This window comes from Colossoma macropomum, unplaced genomic scaffold, assembly GCF_904425465.1.
Source record: "Colossoma macropomum unplaced genomic scaffold, Colossoma_macropomum, whole genome shotgun sequence".
NCBI classification, from domain to species: domain Eukaryota; kingdom Metazoa; phylum Chordata; class Actinopteri; order Characiformes; family Serrasalmidae; genus Colossoma; species Colossoma macropomum.
Window position 1 is genome coordinate 36,006,336 of NW_023494789.1, and position 22,673 is coordinate 36,029,008.

General features: G+C 39.6%; 1 protein-coding gene across 1 annotated transcript; it reads left to right on the top strand.

Annotated features, from left to right (window-relative positions):
• Nucleotides 1-5,172: 5,172 nt before the first annotated feature.
• epha2a (eph receptor A2 a) lies at nt 5,173-21,785 on the top strand. The gene is made up of 17 exons (XM_036571164.1): nt 5,173-5,322; nt 6,169-6,236; nt 8,299-8,962; nt 15,559-15,714; nt 15,837-16,169; nt 16,609-16,736; nt 16,848-17,025; nt 17,131-17,233; nt 17,459-17,514; nt 17,768-17,893; nt 18,126-18,311; nt 18,454-18,515; nt 18,614-18,823; nt 18,939-19,088; nt 20,331-20,524; nt 20,735-20,890; nt 21,003-21,785. Exons 1-17 carry the CDS (start codon nt 5,238-5,240, stop codon nt 21,109-21,111), a joined length of 2,964 nt encoding a protein of 987 aa, XP_036427057.1. The 5' UTR covers nt 5,173-5,237; the 3' UTR covers nt 21,112-21,785.
• Nucleotides 21,786-22,673: the final 888 nt, after the last annotated feature.

Consider the following 22,673-nt stretch of genomic DNA (forward strand, 5'->3'; position numbering starts at 1 on the left):
ATTCTGCCAGGACTTTAATGCAGCTATTTCAGTTTCAGCTTGTTTCAGGGAGTTTCAGTCTGGTGTTCTGAAGTTTCTACGCTTCTGACATACTTGGTTCTCTTAGCTTAATGATCGTCTGCTTTCACTGACATTGACACTTCTTTAGTCGTTATGTTGAGAGATATTAACAACACACTCCAGTTGCAAATGCCACATGTAGAATCTGTCAGCTAGACCTTCTGTTTGCTCTCTTACACTTTAACCACTTAAACTCCAGTGGCCCATTAACCCACTATAGATTAAGCCTAAGCCTTGACTAAATAGAGGATTCACCCTCCTAAACTATAAAGCCTCCGTATGTTGCCCCACACAATTCTTTACTCTTATAACTACATAACTTACATATTAGTTTCTGGAGTTACTGAAGGCACTACTGGCTTTGCAATTTAGTTTGACTCGTTTAATCCATGTTAAAAAAGGGCCCTGGGCATATATGCCAGGTATTCTCTTAAAGCCTCATTATTTAGCAACTGCTGTAAATTGTTCAGTAGCTTCAGAAACTAATATGTAAGTTGTTTAGTTATAAGAGTGAAGAATTGTATGGGCCAACATACAGGCTTTACAGTGTAAGGGGGTGAACTACTGCAATGACACACAACTGGCCAAAGAAAGAAACTCTGCAGCCAATTGTACCATTACGTTTTGCATACAATATAATACATATGGTGGCTATGTAGAATACGTAGGGGAAATATGCATACAGCTATGTACAATACTTAGGGGGAACATGTATAGAGCAATGCATAATACACAGGAGGAAAATAGGGGGAATATGTATAAAGCTATTGTATAATACATAGGGGGAATATATATAAAGCTATGTGTAATACATAGGGGAAATATGTATAAAGATATGTGTAATACATAGGGGGAATATATATAAAGCTATGTGTAATACATAGGGGGATATGTATAGATGTATAATACATAGCGGGAATATATATAAAGCTATGTGTAATACATAGGGGAAATATGTATAAAGATATGTGTAATACATAGGGGGAATATGTATAAAGATATGTATAATACATAGGGGGAATATATATAAAGCTATGTGTAATACATAGGGGAAATATGTATAAAGATATGTATAATACATAGGGGGAATATATATAAAGCTATGTATAATGCAGAGGGGGAATATATATAAAGCTATGTATAATACATAGGAGAAAAACGTATAAAGCTATTGTATAATACATAGGAGGAATATGTGTAAATCTAAGTATAATCCATAGGGGGAATATGTATAAAGTTATGTATAATACATAGGGGGAATATGTATAAAGCTATGTGTAATACATAGGAGGAATATGTATAAAGCTATTGTATAATACATAGGGGGAATATGTATAAAGCTAAGTGTAATACATAGGGGGAATATATATATAGCTATGTGTAATACATAGGGGGAATATGTATAAAGCTATGTGTAATACATAGGGGGAATATATATAAAGCTATGTGTAATACATAGGGGGAATATGTATAAAGCTATGTATAATACATAGGGGAAATATATATAAAGCTATTGTATAATACATAGGGGGAATATATATAAAGCTATGTGTAATACATAGGGGGAATATGTATAAAGCTATGTGTAATACATAGGAGGAATATGTATAAAGCTATTGCATAATACATAGGAGTAATATGTATAAAGCTATGTGTAATACATAGGGGGAATATATATATAAAGCTATGTGTAATACATAGGGGGAATATATATAAAGCTATGTGTAATACATAGGGGGAATATGTATAAAGCTATGTGTAATACATAGGGGGAATATATATAAAGCTATGTGTAATACATAGGGGGAATATTATATAGCTATGTGTAATACATAGGGGGAATATGTATAAAGCTATGTGTAATACATAGGGGGAATATATATAAAGCTATGTGTAATACATAGGGGGAATATGTATAAAGCTATTGTATAATACATAGGGGGAATATGTATAAAGCTAAGTGTAATACATAGGGGGAATATATATATAGCTATGTGTAATACATAGGGGGAATATGTATAAAGCTATGTGTAATACATAGGGGGAATATATATAAAGCTATGTGTAATACATAGGGGGAATATGTATAAAGCTATGTATAATACATAGGGGAAATATATATAAAGCTATTGTATAATACATAGGGGGAATATATATAAAGCTATGTGTAATACATAGGGGGAATATGTATAAAGCTATGTGTAATACATAGGAGGAATATGTATAAAGCTATTGCATAATACATAGGAGTAATATGTATAAAGCTATGTGTAATACATAGGGGGAATATATATATAAAGCTATGTGTAATACATAGGGGGAATATATATAAAGCTATGTGTAATACATAGGGGGAATATGTATAAAGCTATGTGTAATACATAGGGGGAATATATATAAAGCTATGTGTAATACATAGGGGGAATATATATATAGCTATGTGTAATACATAGGGGGAATATGTATAAAGCTATGTGTAATACATAGGGGGAATATATATAAAGCTATGTGTAATACATAGGGGGAATATGTATAAAGCTATGTATAATACATAGGGGAAATATATATAAAGCTATTGTATAATACATAGGGGGAATATATATAAAGCTATGTGTAATACATAGGGGGAATATGTATAAAGCTATGTGTAATACATAGGAGGAATATGTATAAAGCTATTGCATAATACATAGGAGTAATATGTATAAAGCTATGTGTAATACATAGGGGGAATATATATATAAAGCTATGTGTAATACATAGGGGGAATATATATAAAGCTATGTGTAATACATAGGGGGAATATGTATAAAGCTATGTGTAATACATAGGGGGAATATATATAAAGCTATGTGTAATACATAGGGGGAATATGTATAAAGCTATGTATAATACATAGGGGGAATATATATAAAGCTATGTGTAATACATAGGGGGAATATGTATAAAGCTATGTATAATACAGAGGGGGAATATATATAAAGCTTTGTAAAATACATAGGAGAAAAATGTATAAAGCTATTGTATAATACATAGGAGTAATATGTATAAAGCTAAGTATAATACATAGGGGGAATATATAAAAAGCTATGTATAATACATACAGGGAATATGTATAAAGCTCTGTATAATACATTGGAGAAAAATGTATAAAGCTATTGTATAATACATAGGAGGAATATGCATAAAGCTATGTATAATACATTGGGGCATATGTATAAAGCTATGTATAATACATGGGGGAAAATATATGAAGCTATGTATAATACATAGGAAGAAAATGTATAAAGCTATTGTATAATAGAATAGAATAGATAGGAGGAATATGCATAAAACTATGTACAATACATGGGATGGGTAGGTATAAAACTATATAAAGCATAGGAGAGTATCTGTACATAACTATGTATAATACACAGGGGAGAATATGTATAAAACTATGTATAATACACAGGGGGGGTATACTGGATTACATCTTTTACAAAAACACTTCATACTTATTGGCCCTAATGTGAAAATATAACTCCCCCTAACTCCACAACTCCTTTGACTAGTCTTGTTAACTGTGTAGTGAAAATGTGTTAACAGCCCTCCATATGTTTCTAACACATATCTCGCACCATCACACCGCTCGAGAGTTCAGCAGTAGGCTGTGACCGTTAACAAAGCCTTTGAGGAGCAGACGCACTCAGCACTGCACACAATGGAGAGCTGCCACTGGGGTTTCTGTTGCGCTGAGAGCTGCTGGAAGGGGAGACAAGTGGGAGGGAGGGGGGTGGGAGAGTGAAATGACCTCGCCGTGTCGGTGCTACTACAGTTTCGTGACCCCTTAAGCTCGGGCCCAGCCCCCTTGTGCGAACGGCTTTGTAAGGGTTGATGCGTGGCACAGGGTGCTGCAGAGGGGGGGCGAGAATAAAAGAAGCCCACCGCCCTGTTAAGAATGGTGGGAGTGAGGTGGAAAACTCCAGACTCCTGCTATACACATGGCACTTGAGTGAAAAGGGGACCTTCGCATTGTGAATGCACCTCAATGGCCATGGCACCTCATTTGTTGAAGACAAATGCCCTTCATAACACAAGTGTCTTGTCCCTACAAACCAAACAGAGCAAAGTCATTAATCATCCATTTTACATGAACAGTGTAGAAGCAGCTCCTAGATCTGAACCTGTCTCCTCACAATTGGGTTAATATGATGATGTGATTTCCTGCATTTCATATCTTTGATATTTTGTTGTTCTCAGCACTCATCTGAAAGTTTGCATTACTGACTGCGGCTTCATTCAGGCTGAAACCACATTAAGGTCTGCTTGGGTTTCTCCAAAATTAAGGGAGAGACCTTTTCTGTAGTTTCAGTCTAATGAATATTCATAGGCACTCAACACAATGCAGGCAGCCCCTAAGCCCTTGAGAAGAAGTCAGCTTGTGTTTGACTCTCAGGTCAAGGGACTCTGACAGACTGCCTCACAAAGGAGGCCTGACTCAAGAATTCCTCAGCGTTGCTGGGCAATGCTTTTGTCCAACGAATTTCGGTGTCTACATATTCATACCCCTTGAAGTCATTAGTAGTCATTCATTCATAGAGGCACTCCCACTTGACCCTTCGCCTTTTGTCGTGGGAACGCTGTAGGGAGGCTAGGTTGGCGAAACATTTTCAACATGTTTAAGGCAACCTTAGACCTATAACGTTAACTCTCCCTCTTCCTAAACCTGGTGCTTCTGTATTTAGCCTAGGAGCCTTCAAAGATAACCTGAGCTTCAAATAACCTTTTCAGCATACACGTTTAGCTAAACTGGAACAGCTAACTTCGACAACAAAACAGAGCTTACAGTTCATTAATATCCTGTCTAAGAAACCTTCATTATGTTGTATGTCCCTCTCAGTCTGTGCGGTATTAAGTTACCCGGTTCGTTTACACAGAGGGCTTTACTCCTGTCATAAAAATGAGCGAAGGCAAACATCCGACTCCACGCTTCTCATGTGGCGGAAGCTCCGCCATCACACGCCGTGCTGCGTGGCCCCGCCCCCTCCCACTGAGGTGGCTCCGGGGGCGGAGCTACAGGCGCTCCTTTCTCATGAATGAGCTTCTCGCTCTCAGTGTGGAAAAGTTGGACAGGCGCTCCGGAGCCACCGGCACACCGTAAATGAGCTCGGAGAAGTTCAAGTAAAGGAGAAAAAATGGATTACCGCCGTGTACAGACCTGCTCAGTCTTCCTGTATTTATTTATTAACAGCATATTTATTGTAACCCACTCCAAGGAGCGTAAGTAGTCTTTTCTTTCTTTTTTTAAACTAATTTCATTCACGTACTTGTATCATAAATGTAACATGTTTGAATTTCCAGCTGTAGTCTTACTTTTTAAAAGTCTATTTGGATTTACAGTTGTGTTAAATTTTCTTCATTTTGAATTTACAATATTTTTAAGTGAGTCATTTAATGTGGTGCTTTAACTGAGTCATTTGAACATGGTATCCGTCCATAATGTCTGCCAACTGTTAAAGGCGAAATTCCACTCTTTTATCAAAATGTCTGGATACTTTAATCGTTAAGATATAAACCAAGTCATTCAGAGTGATTTGATGGGAAATCATCTTTTCCTGAGACATTTACTGTGATAAAGTTTTCACAGTGGTGCTGATAGGAACAAGACAGCCGCGGCCTCTAAAATCTATATCTCCAAAAGTTACTATATGATAGGTTATGGAAATGCTGATGCACAAGATATTGTTTTCCGATAGTTCTTAGATGAGGTTTTGGCCTAAAACTATTTTTACATACATAGTACCAAATGAAAACAGGTTTTTCAGATTTACTACCATTCAGCCATTATTAACATCATATTAAAAAAATTAGAAGACACTTGTCATTTTGGATTGCAAATAAAGTGGCTATATTTGCATCATAGGCCCTGTGACTCCTGGTTCCTGTCACCACCACTGTAAAGAAATCAGTTTTTCTACAGTGAACCATTTCACACCAAACTGCTCTGAATGGCTTTGTTTGCATCTCAGTAAATGAAAAATTGAACGATCAGTGGAATTTTCTTTTAAGCTTGTTCAGTCATATCGTGGACCATGTTTGTGAATCTGTTAACGTGTGTTCCTTCAGACATGCTGCTCGATATGAAGGCATCTGGAGGAGAGCTGGGTTGGTTAACCTCACCGAGTGAAGAAGGGGTAAGAGAGCTATTTGAACCTTTGTCCTGTTTCCTAACCTAATTACACTGTACATTTTCACATTTCAAAGGCATTACATTCATGAGTCAAGGGTATAGCCACAGCTCTTAAAACATCACCTCCCTGTGAGTCACATTTCCTCATATCTAGTGATAAGGTTCCCAGCTGTTCATGTTGAACTTGATTTGTACTGGAATTCAGATAAACTGCCTTTGTTCTTGCTATTTTTTTGATAAAAAAAAAAAGTCATTTAAGAACTTCAGGGCCAGTTTTCTAGACTTGTAAGAACGTGGAGTATCATTTGCCTTGTAATTTTGCCTTATTCCATGTCAGCTCAGTTACCTATAAAAACAGCCCATGATTTCTGTGGTTCACATGGCTCACCTTATCCTATGAATAGTGGCACGGCTTAATGGATTCTGTGAACAGTGTTATATACAGTAGGGTAAAGAAAGACACCAAGCCCTGTGTACAAGGGAGTGCGCTGTCCTCTATCTTTAGTCATGTGGTTTCCTTTCTGAGGGACCAGAGGAAATGGAGACGTGGTCGGGGCAGTGAGTGAGCCATTTTGCCTCTGGTGAGGCGTTGGGATTACGAGAATCCTCCATGGATTCCTGCAGTCACTCCAAGGTCTCACGAAAGATTTACACTCCAAATTTGGCCCCCCCATGGAGACAGCTCGGCAGGTTTAAGGGCAAGTTCGAGGTATTCACACTCTCTGGCTGGAAGGAGGTGTGTGGGGGGTTTAATTACTCTTTTGGAGACCAGTCCTGTCATTTTCTCTTTCTGATGTTGGAGGCCACCCCTTGTTTCTCTGAGCTCTTGAGCCACTGTGTCCACACAAGGCCTTTGAGGTCTGCATGCCTGGCCTGACCCACTGTTGAAGTGCTTTTGAGAGAGCAGAGGGAAGAGGGAGTTTTATATGTCAAGAGGGAGATGAGAGTGGGAAAGAGGAGGGCTGTTATTTCATGGAGGATTGTCTGTCTTTGCTCACTTTGATACACCTAAGAAGACCTTTGGTGAAAGGCATGCCAAGACATGTAATTCCCACACTCACACCATAGATGCCTGATATGCAACCCAGGTGAAATATGAGTCACTTTCCTTGCACACTCATTCTGAAATCACTGAAATATCACAATAAATTTGTGAAGGTATGTCTGTGCGCACATACCCATGTATATATATGCTATGGTTTGAAAGTTTGGAATCATTTCCAGAGTCTTGTTAACAATTGTTATTTTATTTAGACATAACTTATATAGTGTAAACTGAAAGATGACAGAAGGTATTTTGGGATTTTTTTTTGGGAGCAACTATAAGTTTTTTTAAATTAAATATATATATACTGTGTTGATCTGTTTATAGTTATTTCTTCCAAGTTATCTGCTTTGAGATTTGATCAACCACAAGGCATCCTAGTATGGACTTTATTTTAAGCTTTATTCTTGAATCATCAACAACTGTTAGATTCTGGATGCATTTAAAATTTGTTAAAGGGCCCGTGCTCTACAGTTCTTATGTTTTATTTTTTTACCGTTTATAATATTTGTGTGGGTTTATGTACCAAAAACAGTCATCAGGTATTTTTATATGAACATTTTTCAACTTCTTTTTATCCCTTAGAATGAAAAAGGCTGTTTTTGTTACTGTGCCTTTAAGATATATGTAAATGAGCTTTGTTCTGATTGGTTGTCTTGTATTATGCCTCATTCAAAAAGCTGTTCAGGCTGAAAGACTTATTAACTATCCTTATAACCTTAACATAAATGGGCTAAATTGCTATAGGCTCAATAGGTAGATATTTGTACGTGTTTGTTTTTTGTGACATCACAAATAAATTGAACTCAAAACAGGCTGTTTTGCAGTTTAGTTTCCATATATGGACTGTATGGCCTGGAGAGTGAATGGTGCATTTTGTAACTAGCATTTTTGTGTATGTGTTAAAGTATAGAGCATGTTTAAACAGTAATGTTCTGTCTCTCTGTGTGTACACTATTCTCTCCTTCTCACTCACTCACTCGCTGTTCTTGTCTTTTTTTTTTCTCTCTCTTTATCTCAGTGGGAGATAGTCCAGACAGTGGTGAATGGCTCCCTCCTCTACACTTACAGCGTGTGCAACGTGGCCAGTGATTCCGAACAGGACAACTGGCTTCGGACCACCTTTATCCAGCGTCCACTTGAAGCTGCACGCGTCTCTGTTGAGCTGCGATTTGTCGTTCGTGACTGCAACACCTTTGGTGGGGCCACTCCCACCTGTCGGGAGACCTTTGGCCTCTACCTATTTGAAACAGACATGGATGTGGGCACCAACTTCCGGAAAGGTCAGTTCCGCAAGATCGCCACAGTGGCTCCTGATGAGGTGACAGCAAACCGGGGTGGCGGCCGGGCATCTGTACAGGTGAACGTGGAGACCAAGGTCATCGGGCCGCTTTCCAGACGGGGCTTCTACCTGGCCTTCCAAGATGTTGGCGCATGCGTGGCTCTCCTGGGGGTCAGGGTGTTCTATACTACCTGTCCGGCTATCCAGCGCAACCTGGCCACCTTCCCTGAGAGGGTGACTGCTGGAGCGCTGGCTGAGGTTGAGGGAACCTGCGTGAAGGATGCAGTGGTGGCCGGACAGGCGGCTCCGCGCATGTACTGCACTGCCGAAGGAGAGTGGGTGGTGCCTGTCGGACAGTGCCACTGCAGAGCTGGCTACCAGGCTGTGGGACAGACCTGCAGAGGTAAGAAGATTTGAGTGTTTGTGCCTATATGTTGTGTAATACAGAGGGTCCTAGGGGATTCTGGACCCTCCCAGTTAGCCTCTTGGACCCTCTAAATGTCTCAAAATCAAAGGTTTCCCTGACAATAAACTTACTTTGATGTTATGCTGCCCGTTAGGGAAAACCAGAAGCTTAAATGCAAATTCAGGGAAAATTTGTTTAGCTTTACTAAGGAAATGGCGAGCTTCTGTCTTTCGTATTCTTAACCAACTAGTGGTGCAGCAACTGGTCTGCCTCAGGGTTGCACTGTTGCAAACTGGTTCACCCAGCTGGTCTTTCATAGCATAGCAACTGTAATTGTGCCCTGGATACCTATGAAAAACTGTAGCATATTTGCAGCTCTAAAAATTTGAGATTGATAAAAAGAATAAATTGTGACTGTAAGATGTCAGTTGATGTGTGGAAGACAGCATTACCAAACTAGATGGGAGCATTTCCAAAAGAAGATTTATTAAACCAAACATTTCGTTGCCATTAAAGCTAACATCAACGCCGCTATGGGCAGTGAATTAGCTGCCAGCCAACTTGGGACCCCCGAATACCAGGAGGCATTTTGCACACTATGTGTTGGTGTGCAATCCAACGTTTTCTCTCTTGATACTGATTCCAATATCTTAGAGTATCGGCTGATACTGAGTACCAGTACTCAGTTAAGGCACCTTTGTTCCACAAAGTACACAAACATAAAATAGAGGCTAATGTACTATGATGTGCCACTCTTTTTTAAACTAATATTGTTCTAGATGTTTATTTATTTACACTTCACAGTGATTAAGAAACACTAATCAGTGTAAATTGCTCATGTCTGACCAAATCTACTGTTCACAAATCTCGTATTGTTGAAGGTATTGTGTGAAGTACAAGACAACACTGCAAAGCCCCAGGATCACTATCAGCTGAGCTGGTGGAATATCATTTTCTTATCTAGCACCTAAACTGTGGAATAGCAGTCCAGAGAATATTAGGAGTGCAAACTCGATGTTTTTATATCCAGATTTGTTTAGGCTAGTTGGACTGTGACTCATTTTTGCCTGTGGTTTGTAATTTCATTTACAATTTAATTTAGAAAGTAGTGTTTTATGTTTACAGTGTTTTACTTATATTTTGCTGTCTAAAGCACTTTGAGGTTTACAATGAAAACTTACATATAAATACAACTACCATCTTGGATGAAAGCTGATCTCTTTAACAAATTAAAAACCAAAAACCTTTGTAAAGTCACAGCAGTCAGTGGTTTGTAGGGAACAACTGCAGGGCTTTGTGGGTGGCCCGCTGGAGTGGGCTTTTGTGCGAGTGTGTGTGCTAAGATGCCTAAGTGTGCAGTGCGCTTACCACAGAGCTTTCCGAGGAGTCGGTTATGAGCGCATGGAAGACAGAGAGCATGACTTCAGTGTGAAGGAATGTGAGCCTCGTCCACACCCTCTCACCTGCTCACATTTTATTTCCGATCTGTGTGTGTGTTTAGTGCTTTGGGAAGGAAGCATGAAGATACCAGGTTACCAGTAGAGAAGTATGTCTGTGTGCTTGTGTGTGTGTGTGTGGGCACAGAGATGGTAAAACTGGTTTTATAGATATCATAGATGAAACAAACACTGATGAATGAACTGATACCGTGAGAATTGTTCCTTGTTGAAAACAAGAATTAAGAAAAATGCAGAAAGTACATTCCCTTCTTTTAAATCTTGATAGTACATTACCTAGATAGCTTTAGGCTCCCATGATAGAATGATTTAGGAATTCGTGGGGATTTTTTTTCCTCAGGCTTATCTCATTCATGGATTCTCATGTCATCCGGCAGCTGAAGTGACTCAGTGGGCAAGCCTAGCATTACCTGAATACTACCTTGTTTCTGTGTGTGTGTTTCTATGACTACACCTCACCGCAGATTACAGGGAAGGCTCCTGGCACACCCTTGCTACACTGAGTCAGTTATCGTGTAATTGAGGGCTGCAGCTCTCTGGACGCCTTTTGTAGTGGTGGGAAATATGGGTTTAACTCAGTGGTGTTGAAAAGTAGGTTTTCTCATGCTGGGCAGCTGCAACCCTAAACCATATCAAAGATAAGGGAGGGGAGGGGGGTGGGTGTCTCCTATAGACCTTCACCTACTCATGAAAAGTGGGAAATTAAGTTTCATGCTTCTTATTTTTCCCCTTTGTTTCCGAAATGCATAGACAGTACAAAATCTGCTCCCAATTAGGATTTCTCTCACCTAGCAAAGCACAAAAAGAGAGAAGTCCCTCAAAAACTCTTGTCCGCGTGCATATTGTCACTGTTGAGCCATCATATCTCCAAAATGGTAACTTTACAGGAGAAATAGATAAAGCGTTCCTAACTCTTAATGTATGTTAAGATAATGAGAGAGTTTTCCAAGTAATTTTGGGCCATTTCCATTGGTCCATTTGTCTTAAGAATCGACACATTGTAAAGGAAAGCTGTCATTTTCAAATTGCTAAAAAAATTAGAGATTAAAAATAATATAAATAAAGATTTTGTTCAAGCAGCAATGATGCTCTTGCTCATACAATGAACAGCTGTGAGAATGGAAATTATAAGCAAGGGAAAGCTCAGGAAGGAATGTTCTGGAGACCTTGGCTTCTGGTGCTTTAACAAGATCCGGCAAGCTGCACCTGCAACGGACATTGGGTTCATCAGGGAATGGGGAAGTTTTTCAGTAATATGTAGCAGCATGGAAGAAAGGTAGATCCCCAATGCCTCCAAAATTACATTGTTTCCAGGAGACGCTTGGAATGTTTTTTGCTACCTTTGGTGGAGGACTGAGTGACGAGGCCTGGGGGAGGGATGTGATTATGAGAGGGGTGTCTTGTTATCTTTGAATGATGGCAGAAGTCAGGAATGAGTGTGCAAGCTCAGACTCCACAATTGGCTTTTGTGTTGGTTTTTCTTCTGTACCCCCATCACTTCTTTAACTTGTATGCCAACTACTGCCGCATTCATTTTTATGTCACTCACTTATCACTTTATGGTTTGTAGCATTTGGCTTCTTGAAAGCCATGTAATCATTAAAGTTAATTGGGAGTTGGGTGAGCTGCCCTGGAGCAGAAGGCCTCATAGCATTCATTGTTGGAGAAGGTGCTTAACCCCCAAACAGGGAGACAATAAAGTTGCTAGTGACATTGTTCTCATTGGAGTTTTACGAGCGTCTCTTTCTTTGCATGACTTCTGTTCTTCTGGGCTTATCGCCACCTGCCACTCTTGGACAAGCACTTTTGTGATTGGCTAAGAAGCAAGAGTGGGGGTGGAGGCTGATTTGAACAGGGATTTAGAGGAATATTGAGTAGGAGAATTTTAGAGGTGACATGGCTGGACCAGGCTTTATTTCAGTTGGTGGTTAGATAAATATACATGTATTTTATATCTTTTAATTCTTATTTAATCCCATTATAATCCATTGTTATCTAGTTTATAACACTCATAAGGGTCAATAAACAATGAAATCTAGAGATTAGTGGAGATTAGTGTAATAGCAGTAGGTGTGCCTCCAACTTTAAAGGGATCTAACTGGGTAAATGATATTGGACTTTGATTGGGATGGATTTGTCTTTCTCAGTAGAGCCTTTAAAATTGCTTGTGTGGGGGGGTGGAGCACATTCCTGAGTTTTTCCAGACCAGTTATTTGGCTTTCACACATTTTTTCAGGCCTTTTACATTGGAGGCATTGTTGTTTTAACCGCTGACTCTTCCACCCACATATCTCTGACTAGTCCCTTTGTGTACTGCGTTGCTTATGACAGTACGACTTCAGAGGGCAAAGTCTGTAGAACTGCACAGGCTTATCTATATCGCCAGTCATCCGTGCCATGTTCCAAAACTTTCGGGAGGCAACAAAAACTTTGTTTTATGGGTGTAAAAAACTTAGTCATTTGTCTTCACTCTTCCTACACTCTGATGTTCACTGTAGCTGTGTCCACCCACATCGGGCCCAAGCCAAATGGGCTACTGCTGTAATCCAAGTGTATATCTATCAGCTTGTGTTGCCAACTATGACATAAGAAAAATGAGCTTTACGAGTGAGCTGTCCACGTAATCGTAAGGTTGTGTGTGGACTTGTTGAGCTGATTGGATGTGAACACATAAATGTCTGCTTGGGAACAATGTCTGAGAATCCTTGTTAACCCCTCAAAATCCCAGGCTTATTATTCAGTAACTACATGTACTGGAGGTATTACTAGCTGAGTTAATCTTAGATTATAGAAATGTGCAATAAAAGTTTGGACAAGTCAGCATGTCCTGACCATTTAAGGGTTTAAGAGTAGTTGATTTACATTGAGTAGACCTGTCACAGTTATTACATTACTTGATAGTTATATTTAAGCTGATTGCATATTTTCCACAGTTGTTAGCTTTCATAATTTGTATGTCTCAAAAAAAAACCCAGATTGTGAAATGGCCGCATTATTTTTTCAGCTGGTTTGAGGCAAAGCAGAAAACACATTTATTGAGAACATCTGACTCAGAGATGAGTAATGTTTGTTTATTTGAACTTGAGCTGTGTCTGTTGTCAATTAGGAGCTACTAAGTTAATCAGCTAGGAAGCACCATAGCTAATCAGCCACATTGGCCTCTTTAAGTTTCTACTGTAGTAGTTACATACAATTAATAACTTCAAACAATTAGAATGTTAATGTCAGTTATTTGTGTGGCAATGAATCATCAGCTAAAATGTCTTGATTGTGACAGGCCTAACACTGAGTTTAGTTTAGAGGGGTCCAAGCACCTCTCTCAGAGCAGACACCGACGTCAGGGTGGAAGAATGAAGTGGGAGTTTTTTCTCCTACTCCCGACTTCAAACAAAATGAAAAGGGAGGCTACTTTTCATATGCGAACATCTCTTCCACCCCCACCGTACATGCCGTCTTTCACATGCACACAAACACACAGCAAATACACAAACCCCTGCGGAAAATCCCCTCGAGAGAACTTCTGTCAGCAATCCTTAAGCGCCAGGCCCATTCACACTCGCACACCCGCACCACCTACTGCTCGTCAAACTGAAACTCCATCCTTTTGTTTGAGACGATGGCTGAAAGGCTGACCTCCAGGGGGGTCATGGACCCTTTCATAAGAAGCACCCCTGCGTAGAATCCATAGTCAAACTGATTTTGCAAACCTATGAGTTTCTCATGCTCATTAAAAGTACATACAGCAGCACCAGCTTCTTGTCTGTACTGTTCCTATGCTTCAGAATCATGACCCCCCAACATCCTCTTTGTTAATGATTGTTAGTGTCGCCGAGTCTCTCTTTTCCGGAATTCCTCTCTGCTAGCATGTTCTCATCCCTTCCCGCAGGAAGGAAAGGAGGAGAGGATAAAGCCTATACACACTCGCAATTCCCGCATCCTGTTTTGTCCAACGGACGTCCTCGCGGCCCTGTGTAGCTCACCTGCAGGGCTCAAAGCTTTTCTGTCGGCCTGCTTTTATTCCCGGCTTAAACATGTTGGTTGCTTCTCACGCTCTTAACTGCTTCGCTTCTGTTGGAAGCTGGAATCAATGCAGGTCCACTGTCCTGGTGTGATAAGTATCTTTTGTGAGGATTTGTGTCGTCGTTGATGGATTCATCCTGTCCGTAACTCAACCAGTGTGAATCCATTTGCACCTATTGTTCTTCTGTGATGGGCAGAGGGGATAACAGTGGCCTCCTGTGGTTCTATCACTTAAGTAGCCATAGGCTTTGAAGTGTAGGGTTTGACGGAAGCTCAAGGCAAAGAACTTTTGAGGCTGTTTGTCAATGTACATGTGTACATGCTTAGAATGCAGAGTCTACTCTTGTGTACAAAGTGTACTTGAAGTGTGCAGGACGAATGGCACAAAGCAGAAATGTGAAGACCTTATATAAACAATGGGCCTTATTCATTAATATCTTCCTAAGTTTTTTTCTTAAATGCGTTCTTGAGAAAAGTCCTAAGAAAAAGTCTACTTCAGAACCTTTGTTCTCTTGAGTGTGTATAGATTCTGTTCTTACCCAAGAACAAATCCTAAATAAGAAAACATTGGTGGATGTCAGAATCTTTGTGAAAACTGTGTAAGTGGGTTTTACTAAGAAATTTCTTAAGAATGGTTGGTGAAGGAGGCCCAATATTCTGGTGGAACATTGTACACACTGAATTCAATTCATTGAAACATATACATAATTTCCCCATGAACAAAATATATTACATGCACAGTTACTGTCAAAAGCAAGTTCTGAAAGACAAAATTGTGTTTATTATTATATATTTTAGTAATGTGGACCTTACTTACACATGCTTGTTTTGCTTATTGATATTTCGCCACATGATAAATTCACCACTTACGTCTTCCTGTCTTTACTTGATCTCAAAATGTGCCCCAAGTGTTCAAGAACAGAGACTGAAACAATGACACAGAGTGTTGTTATAGTGGGGTAAAACTATAGGCCATAGAGTAAATGAATTGATAATATTCTGGTGGATTTCTGTACTATGTTTTATTATTATTACAAGTTTATACAAATGATACTATATTATATTATATAAATTATAAATTCTAATGTTTCACTTACTCTTTCCTGTCTTTTTTAGCATGTGAAGCAGGCTACTACAAGTCCTCCGTTTCCAGTGAGCCGTGTCAAATCTGCCCAGAAAACACCCAGCACTCAGGGCCTGGGGCACTTCTGTGTCCCTGCCTGGAAGGCTTCTACCGAGCGCCCACTGACCCCAGCTCTGCCCCCTGTTCTGGTAAGTCATGCTGGCTGGAGAGCTTTGCTAAATAAATTATTTAGTTAAATTAAGCTTTTAGAGATTATTATTTACTTTTGTCGCACTATAAACCGAGATCCCATAATCCTCCTCTCCCTCAGGTCCCCCTGGCCCACCTAAAGACCTGACGTTCGCTCCTCTCCTTACTGTGGGGAGTTTAAAACTGACCTGGAAACCTCCAGGCAACACTGGCGGCAGGAGTGATGTCACCTATGATGTGAAGTGTGAGCGCTGTGATGGCGCTATGTGTGTACCATGTGGATCGAGGGTGCAGTTCCAATCTGCACACACAGCTCTGCGCACCCCAGAGGTCACAGTCAGCGAGCTGGAGCCGCACGTTAACTACACATTCACAGTGGAAGTCTTGAATGGAGTGTCCCAGTTCAGTCGTCAGAAAGCCTCCGCTAGCATCACGACCATGCTGCACTTCACAGGTAAGACATTTAACAGGCACTTTTGAGGGGAACTGTGGCATTACAAGCAGAAAAACTGGAGATCTAGATACATAGTTGGAATATCATGACATATTAAATGAATATTTCACTGGAAACCCTCAGCCTACTACAAACATTGCACCATGGCCCACCAAGACAAAAGGTTTGGGCACCCCTACTTTTTAGCTACATTAGCCTTGAAGCTCCAGTGCAAATTTAACTAAACTAAACTTTGGGCACTAAATATGTCTTGGTCGTTCCACTACATTTGGGGTAAGGGGAAATTTGTGTAAATTTGATTTGTCTGTGAACCATTCGTGTCTTTATTTATCAAATAAATGAAGCACATTGATGAAGGACATTAGCAAATGAAGCAGTTAGGACATTAGCCTCTAAAATGCTATGAAGCTCGGTGCTACCCATATATTTCTAATTACAGATCCTCCTAAAGTGACGTTCCTCAGAGTGGTGGACCGAACCTCTACTAGTTTGTCTCTGTCTTGGGCTGTGGATCACCGCAAGTCCTCTCTCCATTCGCCTCACTATGAGCTCATGTACCGCATAAAGGTATACTCACCTTTATCTTTTCTTTCTTTCCTTCTCTGCTGACCTCAAAGGCTCATTTGTGTCTTTTAGCCTCTTTCTTCACTAAGGTTTCTTCTGTTTTCCATTCCTCAGGAGGATCAGGCAGAACAGGACTTCACTACCTACACTGTTCTGAAGCTGGAGAGAAACTCTGTCCAAATTAGTGACCTCTTGCCCGGAACTAAGTATGTGTTTCGTGTTCAGACACTAACACCAGAGGGCCATCCCAGCAGTCAAAGTGCAGAGCATGAGTTTGAGACTCTACCCCTGGGTAAGGGTGTGAATTTGTGTGTCTGTCAAGCATTTTTTGCCACAAATAATTAAAGTAATAAGACAGTATTTGCATGTAACAACATGTTTTATTCCTGTCCAACAGCTGAGTCACAAACACAGGGCAGTTCCATGATTGTCATGGGTGCTATCGCTGGAGGCGCAGTCATGTTGCTTATCGTGGTGGTCATCTTGCTACTGCACAAAAGGTAAGAGAAGTCTTCATCATTTTTTCCTCCTCTCCTCATTCCGTCCTTATCATATCTCCTCCTTAACATCGGCACAGGATTTCCTGGGCCTGCACTCTGCACGCCTCACCCTCTCCACCCAGTGGCCTCCTGTTTACATTCCCGCTTTGATTCAAAGCCACTCTCATTAAATAATCATCAGTAATGTGTAAAGTGTAATTTTGACCTTGCCCTTTCTGTTATCAGGAGGCTGAATTCACATGTCCGACAGAGATCAGGAGGCAACTACTTTGCCTGTCCAGGTAACTTAACATTCCCACTAATTTCTGACCTTATATGCTACATACAGTATAATAAATGCTTATTTACATTCAGTGTTGTTATATTTTACATACATGTATTGTACATGTATACTAAATCTCAAATTCTCAATGCATATATATATATATATATATATATATATATATAATATATATATATATATATATATATATATAGATAGATAGATAGATAGATAGATTGTTCTGTAAATGTGCTCTCTTTTCTTTGCCACAGAAAAACTGCAGCCTCTAAAGACCTATGTGGACCCACACACTTACGAAGACCCCTGCACAGCTGTCCTCAAGTTTGCCAGTGAAATTCACCCCAATTACATCACCAAGCAGAAAGTTATTGGAGCAGGTAAAGATGTCTCCATATATACATTTTATACCTTAATATCTGGTAATGTTAATTCATTTCAAATTTCAGATTCTTCCACAAACTGAGATTTTTAGCTATTAAAGTAACAAAGATGTGCATTGAATTGATGGCAAATTTATTACTGTTTCAATTTGAAAGTAATTTAATTTAATTCAATTTGAAAGTGCAATATACAGTAAGTCATCGATCTTGCTTCCCTCTTGTCCCACAGGAGAATTTGGCGAGGTGTTCCGTGGTCTGCTGAAGTTGCCGGGACGCAGTGAGGTTGCCGTGGCGATAAAAACTGTAAAGCCCGGCTACACAGAGAAGCAGCGGCAGGACTTCCTGAGCGAGGCCAGCATCATGGGCCAGTTCTCCCACCAGAACATCATACGCCTGGAGGGGGTCGTCACTAAATGTACGTGTAAACTCGTCAGCATCACAGCTCTCTGTCTCTGAGCACCCACTCGTTCAAGTCATTCAGCATGTACAGAAAGTCATGTCGCAGTGGCCGATGACTGTTTGTCATGTTCTAATTGGATTCCTCTGTTTCATTTCAGTCAAACATGCCATGATCATCACCGAGTACATGGAGAACGGTGCTCTGGATCAGTACCTGAGGGTAGGTCAACACTCTGAAGTTCATATGTTTGCTTTGATTATTTTTGGTCATTCGCATGGATCACTTAAATTAATGTCTGGCTATAATTTAATGCACAGGACCATGATGGAGAGTTGTCATCCTATCAGTTGGTGGGCATGCTCAATGGCATAGCAGCAGGGATGAAGTATCTCTCTGACATGAACTACGTGCACCGAGACCTTGCTGCACGCAACATTCTGGTCAATGGCAACTTGGAGTGCAAGGTTTCAGACTTCGGCCTGTCTCGTGTTCTGGAAGACTATCCTGAAGGCACCTACACAACCAGCGTAAGCGTCTTTTATCAATGATCTTTATGGTCATAACCAAAATATGCATGAACTTAAATTAGAATGAAGTCAAAACGAAAAATAACATATGACATTTTTTTTTACTGTTTCTTAGGGAGGAAAGATTCCTATTCGCTGGACGGCACCAGAAGCCATAGCATACAGGAAGTTCACCTCAGCTAGCGATGTGTGGAGTTTTGGCATAGTCATGTGGGAGGTCATGACCTCTGGAGAGAGACCCTACTGGGACATGAGTAACCATGAGGTACAGCATCTTTTTACCCAGCATGTTCAAAATATACTTCTTCAGTAGAAAGATACGTCTTTCTTAGGCTACAACATAAATAAAAGTATACTGCACCCAACACATAGGAAAAAAGCATATGACATATATGTGTAACATATATATGTATATGTATTGTCGCTGTTGGATATCCATTTGTATGACCATTCTTTTACATTGTTCATTTCATGATAAACAGACCAATAGAAACAGTCCAAAATTACTTGGAATAAAATCTTGTTACTTTAACATTCATTAAAAGTTTAAAATGTTTTTTTTCTTACCATTTTGAAGATACAAGGTTTTTTCTGCCGGCGATATTATGCATATATATCAGTGGCTACCGTGACTATTAGAGCTAGGCATTGACTTTGTGCCATAAATGTCAAAACTCCCAAAGAGGGGAAAAAACACCTCTACAATAATGCTAACTTCTGCTTGCATCCCTATGAGATTTAAGTAGTTTGTTAGCCCTAAGCTAACAGTGATACACATGAACATTTTTGGCGGTTCTAGATTAAACATAGACATTTGAAGCTTCTAAAATACATTGTATGTTTTATCTGACGCTTGTGACAGACATATTACCATATACTTTACCTTTTAAGTAGAGAGTTCTATAGAGCTGCTGCCACTACTTTCCATTTCTAACAACCCACTGATTAGACTCCTGCTCTTATTTACAGTTAGTGACATATCTAGAACTTCCAGAAGTCCTAGTTTTTTCTCACACAGTTGGTCCCACCTATTGGTTGATTCCTCTGCCTCTTCATACTTATGCTGATGGTTTATCTGAAGACATTAGGCCTTCTCTTCAGCTCCTGAAGTCCTAACAAATAGGAGAATTTGCTTAGCTATATTTACCTAGATACTGGAAGGAAACCAATTACTGATTGGCCAGTTTTCTGCTGGACATTTCAAAAACTTAACCCTTTTGTTTCCATCCTAAACTTAACAATGAAAAGAGTAGCATTGTAATACTTTAAATATGCGTCTATCGAATTCAAAAGAGCTAAAAGTTACAGACATGTACTTTATAGTTCCCAGAAATCATTAAGGCTTCTCTGAAGGCCTAGAATTCACTGAGGGTTCATTTATATGTTATACGTATATGGATTTATATATGGATGACTGTATTTAATGATGGTTATTGAAGTCGTATTACTCACTGGGTGTGGGTTTACAGTGCAGGGAGTTGACTTCTCTTTCCTCTTTCTGTCTCAGGTGATGAAGGCCATAAATGAAGGCTTCAAGCTGCCGGCGCCAATGGACTGCCCATCTGCTATTTACCAGCTGATGCTGCAGTGCTGGATGCAGGATCGTTCCAAACGCCCACGCTTCCTTGATATCGTCAATCTGCTAGACAAGCTGCTGCACAACCCCGAGTCACTTACAGCCATCGCCAGTGTCGACCTACGGTAAGAATCACAGCCTATTATGATTCACCTCAATTAAAACTAATACAGGAGAAATAAAATTCAAGTGGATTAGAAGTTTAAACAGGAGAAATGCCTTTGTAATATGGAAGAGATGAAGTGTCAGGGCTGGATGAGTTATGACTGTTTAGTAATGAGTTTTATTGGGCTGTAATGTATATTAATTAACTCCATAATGATTCATTCCCTCAGAGTGTCTGTTCGCCTGCCAAGCACTAGTGGAAACGATGGCGCCCCCTTCAGGTCTGTGGATGAATGGCTGGACTCAATGAAGATGGGCCAGTATAAGGAAGCCTTTGCCCATGCTGGTATCACAACCATGGAGCAGGTGTTGCATCTGAAGACTGAGTAAGTGAACACCTATACAACTTTAACAATACGATGCTTTAACAAATTCTAATCTTTTACTATGCATCCAAACTTTACAAAGCTCACTTTTCCTTCTCATTCTTTAACTTAGGGATATCAAGAAGATTGGGGTGCAGTTGCCAGGCCACCAAAAAAGAATGGCCTACAGCATTCTGGGTCTTCAAGATCCCACTGGTCCTGTGGATGTATTTGCAGTGTGACGGCCAGATTCACCAGAGTTGCACTATTCTGAACTCTGAACTCTAACAAGCACAGCTGCCCTTAGACTTTAGAGGGAACTCGAAAGGAGCTACTTGAATCCACCCAGAATGCTCCTCCATCCTGAAGTGGACCTCATTTGGGACCAATGGACTTCAATGGAATAATGACTGAAAAAGAAAGGACTGATATTTGTACTGTTATTTTTTCATGCTTTGTTACTTGGTATGTGTTTTGTAAATGTACACAGTGCCATGACAGACCCTCAATTTGTACTGTCGTTTCAAATGGTGGCCAAATCAGAAGACCCCAATAGTGGAGTACTTGTGACGGTCTGGCCTTTTGCTGCAAGTTATTTGTTATTTCAGCTTGATGTTCAGTTGCGCCACCTCGAGAGTGGATCGCTACAGTATAGCCTCAAGATAGACCATTAGACTTAAGGGCGTTGCAATACTAACTCACTATATTTTTGTGTGGTTGAAGTATCTTTACTTTGTTGACATTATGAACATTAAAAGCTAGCTAGAAAATGCTTAAAATGTTTAAACCACATGGCCAATTTCACTTTGAGTAAATGGAAATGAAAGGCCTGTTCTATATCATGATGAGAGACAATGTTTACACATCTTATTTCAGCTCTTTTTGGGGGAATTATTTAATATTTATTGTGTGTTTATTTATTGTCTGTTTATAAAGAAAAATCTTATTGTACATGTTGTGTACTATTTAGTTGTAATAAAATATTTTGTATCATTAAAAGATGTCTCTGTTTTCAACTTTAGCCAGGTAGCCTCACAGTTTTTGCAGAACCAGGAAACAAAGGATGCAGGCAGATAGATCTCTATTAAGACATTATACAACTCTAATGAGGACAGTGGGATGCCACTGGACAACATGTAGTAGTAGAAAACCTGTAAAAAATATTATTGATGTTCAAAATGCCATTGTTAACATTCAAAATGGCTATTAAGTACAAGTTATTCATTTTTCAGCAAATATTTCTAAGAGGATTAGATATAAGACAATCCACTTGCATAAGAAAATGTCTAACATTGGAGTTTTAAAACTATTCAACAATGTAGAGAAAAAAAACTCCTACCAGTTAGACAAGTCCTGGTAGACCACCAAAACTGTCATCGCTATGAGTCTGAAAAGGATGTGGAGCTGACAAAAAGCCCTTACTGAGAAAAGGAAAAAAAAGGAAGAAAATCAAAAAAAGAAGCTGCTGGTATACTCAGAAGAGTGCACTGACCACACCAAAGTCCAGACCTAAACATCAGTGAATATGTTTGGGATTACTTAGATTGTAAGAAACTGCAACTAAGAGTGCATTTTGGAGTTGTAGAAAAATATCCCTTCAGATTTCTTTGAAAAACTGAAGGCAAGTCTCCTAATACGAATTGAAGCTGTAATGAAGATGAAAAGTGGACACAGTAAATGCTGAATTTTTAGTTGTATATTTAGTTGTTGAGCCTTCTGTTTAACTTTCTGTTAAATATATTTGTTCTGCTTTTTTGTGACATTAAATAAAAAAATGGCTGTATTGACAATTGAAAGTAAATAA

Excerpts from the sequence above, each read along its gene's own strand:
- epha2a (XM_036571164.1), top strand. The coding sequence starts at position 5,238 with ATGGATTACCGCCGTGTACAGACCTGCTCAGTCTTCCTGTATTTATTT. Across the intron at positions 5,323-6,168 it reads TGTAACCCACTCCAAGGAGC|ACATGCTGCTCGATATGAAG; the intron begins GTAAGTAGTCTT and ends GTGTTCCTTCAG. Across the intron at positions 16,737-16,847 it reads AGCTCATGTACCGCATAAAG|GAGGATCAGGCAGAACAGGA; the intron begins GTATACTCACCT and ends TCCATTCCTCAG.